The sequence below is a fragment of the Austrofundulus limnaeus genome, unplaced genomic scaffold (assembly GCF_001266775.1).
Source record: "Austrofundulus limnaeus strain Quisiro unplaced genomic scaffold, Austrofundulus_limnaeus-1.0 Scaffold73, whole genome shotgun sequence".
Taxonomy (NCBI): domain Eukaryota; kingdom Metazoa; phylum Chordata; class Actinopteri; order Cyprinodontiformes; family Rivulidae; genus Austrofundulus; species Austrofundulus limnaeus.
In genome coordinates this window covers 565,586-570,114 of record NW_013952475.1, presented here as the reverse complement: position 1 = coordinate 570,114, position 4,529 = coordinate 565,586, and the positions used below count along the sequence as shown (strand labels likewise).

General features: G+C 36.3%; 1 protein-coding gene across 2 annotated transcripts in view; it reads left to right on the top strand.

The window, feature by feature from the left end:
• The window catches only part of tbxa2r (thromboxane A2 receptor), an 11,761-nt gene extending 7,731 nt beyond the window's left edge, over positions 1-4,030 (top strand). For both annotated transcript variants that reach the window (XM_014010776.1, XM_014010775.1), the window contains exon 3: positions 3,391-4,030. In XM_014010776.1, coding sequence (XP_013866230.1) covers positions 3,391-3,702 — 312 coding nt within the window. In that variant the 3' untranslated portion in view covers positions 3,703-4,030. The remainder of the gene's footprint in view (positions 1-3,390) is intronic.
• The last annotated feature ends 499 nt before the right edge of the window (positions 4,031-4,529 follow it).

Sequence of the window (4,529 nt, the reverse complement as noted above, 5' to 3'; positions counted from 1 at the left end):
GCTGTATTTCTGAGTGTTTTATGTGCTGCAGAACAGGAACCTGCTGTAAAACAGCAATTATGCTGAGTCAGGTTTGATTTTTAGTTATCTTTTCCTGTTAAATCAATAAATCAAATCAAATCAAATATAGGGGTGCCACAAAGGAGGGATAAAAAATTATAGATTTTATAATATTATCAGAGTTGATTCAATCTGTAGAATAATCACTAGTTAATCAGGTTTATGGATGTAACCTGTTCTGTAGGTGTCTCAGCCTGCTCTGTTACTACTCGAAGTGTTGTATGGTGCAGAAGACATTTTGTGATAAAAGTATCATTTAATGTAGCCAAGACTACACACAAYACACCAAGCACCATTGGTTAAAGTTTACAAAATTTTCCAGGGTAATACACCCCCCTAGAACTGCTCCACTCCACAGCTGATCACTAACATAAACAGGTGTTTCTCATTACTGTCAGTAAATGTTGCCAGGACTGAAGTAGACTTCTGTTTCAAACAAATTATATTTTTTAATAATTTTAACTGGCAACCTGATTTATAAGGATAAAACCATATCTAAAAATAAAACTATTTCATTTTGTATGTAAATGTAGGTAAATTGGCAGTKAGATGTAAAAAATACATTAGGTGCACCACTTGAATTCTTGCCTAGGGCACCGAATTGGCTAAGGCTGGCCGTGTATGCAAGTATGCCTGAATTCTTGTAATTATACACTCATCTGTGGCCTGTAATTGTGTGTTTTGATGTGTCAAGATCCATGGAAGAATCATTTACAATTTGTTTTTCAAAAGTTTGCTACATACCTGTTAAGTTTTCTAACATTTCATAGTGAGGCACTCTGGCTTCTAACTAAATGGAGTAAATGGGTTTCAGACATAAATGAAAGAGCCTCACCCTTAACTACCCAGCTCTTTTTGTAATCARCTCAGTTCTTCAAATGATTTGGTCTTAATAAGGCATCACAAAGGCTCAAGCTCATTTTCTATATTTTTTCCTTTTTCCCCCTCTTTCTCTGTGTACGCTTCATTTATTCTTAGCAATGCAGTGTCTTAACAAGCTGATATAAAAGTCTTCTGATCCTATCTTACATCCTAGAAGCCATAAATGCCCAACTTGAGATGAGGTTTCAGCTTTTGAATGTGAATGAATTGTGCCCTAAAAGGAAAATCATCTTATTACAACTAAGTGAAATGTTGCCGTCAGTAATAAATTTAAAACTAATCAAACTCACACTTGATAATTTTCGATCAAGACGGTCCCTCGTATGTTAAATTTTACAGTGTACAGAATGAACACAAAAGTTACACAAAAGGAAATAGTTAATAGCTGAGGCACATGGTATCCTATCATCATGTCTAACCTTCCCACAGATATATATACTGAGGAGCACAGTGACTGTCTCTGCAAGCAAGGAAATGCTTTTGTCCTACATTCGAATGGCCAGCTGGAATCAAATACTTGACCCTTGGATATACATCACGTTTAARGTGTCCGGACTGAGGCGAGTCAAAAGTAATGCAACTGTTAGAAAACACCGCCACAGCTCACCCAGTCACTGCTCACTCCCTCTGTGATGCAGAGGACCGGCTTCATCAGCATGTCAGAACCATCTGCTATTAAACCTCATGGATAGATGTGTCTGCTCATCCCAGTTTGCTCAATGCCGAACTGTTATCCATAAGATTACCATTTAACTCAGAGCATGCTTCATAGTTCATGCCCCATCATGGGTTTTACTGCTTTGTGCATTTTATTTTGTTCCATTAAACATGGGTAAACATTTCACTGAAGTATGCCCCACACTTTGCTTGTGCATTTTTTTTCCAGAATCAAAAAAAGCTGATGTAAACTTTCCCTTAAAAGGTTACATTTTTTTTCTTTGTCTTTTTCCCCCCTAAAAGAGTTGAGTCAAAGTTTTCAACTAAAGCTTGTCTGATACCCAAACTTGGTGAGCAGACATTTATTATTAATAAAAATGTAGCCATACATGTATTAACAATGTTAAGGGAAAAAATCATTTTCCGGAAAAAAAAAACAAGAGTTCAAAGTTAAACCAAGCACAGCACCAAGTGTGATGGTGTTAGCATCATTGTTTAGTATTTTCTCCACCACCATGAGCCAAACATTTTGATTAGAGTATTTATGGGTGGTAGTAAATGTTTGCAGACAATCTGTTTTAGTTTTTAAGATTATTGTATGGAAGCTGAGAGCAGCCGTTTTCTGCATAATATTTTTCCATGGTTTTCTCGTAACAACAAGTCATTATCACGAAACGAGGAGCGTTTTCTCAAGATAAGTTAATTTGCGGATAATTTTCCTCTTGTGCATCATTCAGATGGCCTGGTCCCCTCAGCTGGTCATCGATTTATTTTATTTTATTTTATTTTATTTTATTTTATTTTAATCAGGCAAATCCCAGAGGGATCGCAGATCTCTTTTGCAAGGACAGCCTGGGCCTGAAGGCAACCTAATGTACAATTTTGTGTCATTTTTGTATCATTACACAGACTGCAATTGCAATTTGTTTTACAACACAATACACCATAATATGCCGTTATCATGAGAAAACCATGGGAAAATACGATATGTGGTAAACGGACGCTCTTGTCTTCCATAATATTGAGATATTTACGCCTGTTAATTAGTTTTCATGTTTAATAAAAAGCACAACAATGCTAAAACAACACTGATGTTTAGGAGTAAATAATGCATGTCTTGGAATGACATATCCAAAATGTTTTTTTTTTTTTTTTTTTTTTGGAATTGCACCTACGTATTACTTCACAGAGCAGTCTTTTTGTTCTTTGAAAGTCACTAGCATAATTATTATTAGTCATTTCAATTTTTGTAGATTTTTTTCTTTTTTTTTTTCACAGACATGAAAAAAAAAACCTCCCAAAAMCTTACACTCTCATTGTTTGCATGCACGCATTTTAACACAATGGTATGGAACAGATTTCTGCACACTGCTTGGCTGTGAACCCCAGGAGAACAGAATTTTAATGCCAGCTGAATGTTATATGGAAAGTATGAGCAGAGCTTAGGCAATTTGTCATTCTGAATTGAGCTTGTTAGCATGTTTGCTGCCACAGGAGATTCTTAAGGTAATGTTAATACGACCTGTGCCTCACATGAAATGCTGCAGCTTAAGTCAAGTGCTGGGGGTTAATTGCTTCAACGTTGCCCCCTTCCTCAGAAGGGCCACCACGGTTAGCCTGACACTGATTGGACAGAGCCTCATGTGCATCCTCATTAACCAATTTGATCTCTTTTTTTGTCTTCTTTATTCCTTTCATCATCTCATTTGCCTTTCTCTTAATTGATTTCCTCTTTACTCTTCTTCGAAATCCTTTTTTTTTATTTTCCTACACCAATCCCACTGTCACTAGGTCTTCATTGCCCAAACTGCTTTATCTGGAAGTCCCATGAATGTCCGATACCTRCTCATATGGATACGCTTTGCCACTTGGAACCAGATTCTTGACCCGTGGGTCTACATCCTGTTTCGCAGGTCTGTTTTGAAGAGGCTGTACCCACGCATTGACTTGCCTCAACGGTCCATCATGACTTCATACGCATCATTCAGTGAGAACATGCGCCGGTTCACGCGGCCTTCACTTGGTAACTTAAGCTCACATGACAAAGAAAATGTGGAGAAATCAAATGTGGCTCCGCCATCTACAGTAAAGCCCTCTGCATAAATGATAACAGACKGACATTTGGATTAAAATATATGCTACTGTTTCTCTTTAATAAATTTTCATGGAAACTGCAATGAGTAAAAAATGCAGTGTTGCATCAGCAATGTAAAAAGGTTTAAATGTGTAATGACACTGGGCATTTGCAATGTTTGATGTTCTCAGTAGTTCTTTTTTCTAAGATGTAGTTTATCTTAGTCATTTACCTCTTCAGCAAGCAGACAGCACTGATGATGAATATACTCTAATGGAAAATGTAACAAGGAAAAAAGACATTTTAATTATTCTTTTCTTTTCACTGTGGTGTACAAATTACTGTGATAATTGCACCCAAATTGTTGGTGGTTTTATATTGTTTCTCTTTTAAACAGCAGCCCTTTATCTCACACCATTTTGATGCTGCAGCCTTATGAAATCTGGTTGTCAAAAYCATGATTTTCTTAAAGTTGGCACCAGAAGGTTTGAGCAAATTTAAAAAAAAAGTTTAATTTTGTTGCTAATGTCTCTGATCTTGGCAGATTTTTAGAAAAACAAAATGTGCAGGACATTGCTTTGTAGAATTTTTATAAGTGAAATTTTCTGTTTGGCTTTGCATCTCATCCTATACTCTGTTATGTACTGTTGGTAAAGTTATACATTTAAATTTTTACATATACAAGTCTTTTTATGGGTAGTAAAAAAGTTCCCAGAAGTGTACATCATAATAATACTTGGGTAATTGAAGGATAAGAGTAAGAAAAGACAATGCCTGTGTTTAGAACTGTTTGTGTTTGTGTGTGTGTGTGTGTGTGTGTGTGTGTGTGTGTGTGTGTGTGTGTGTGTGTGTGTGT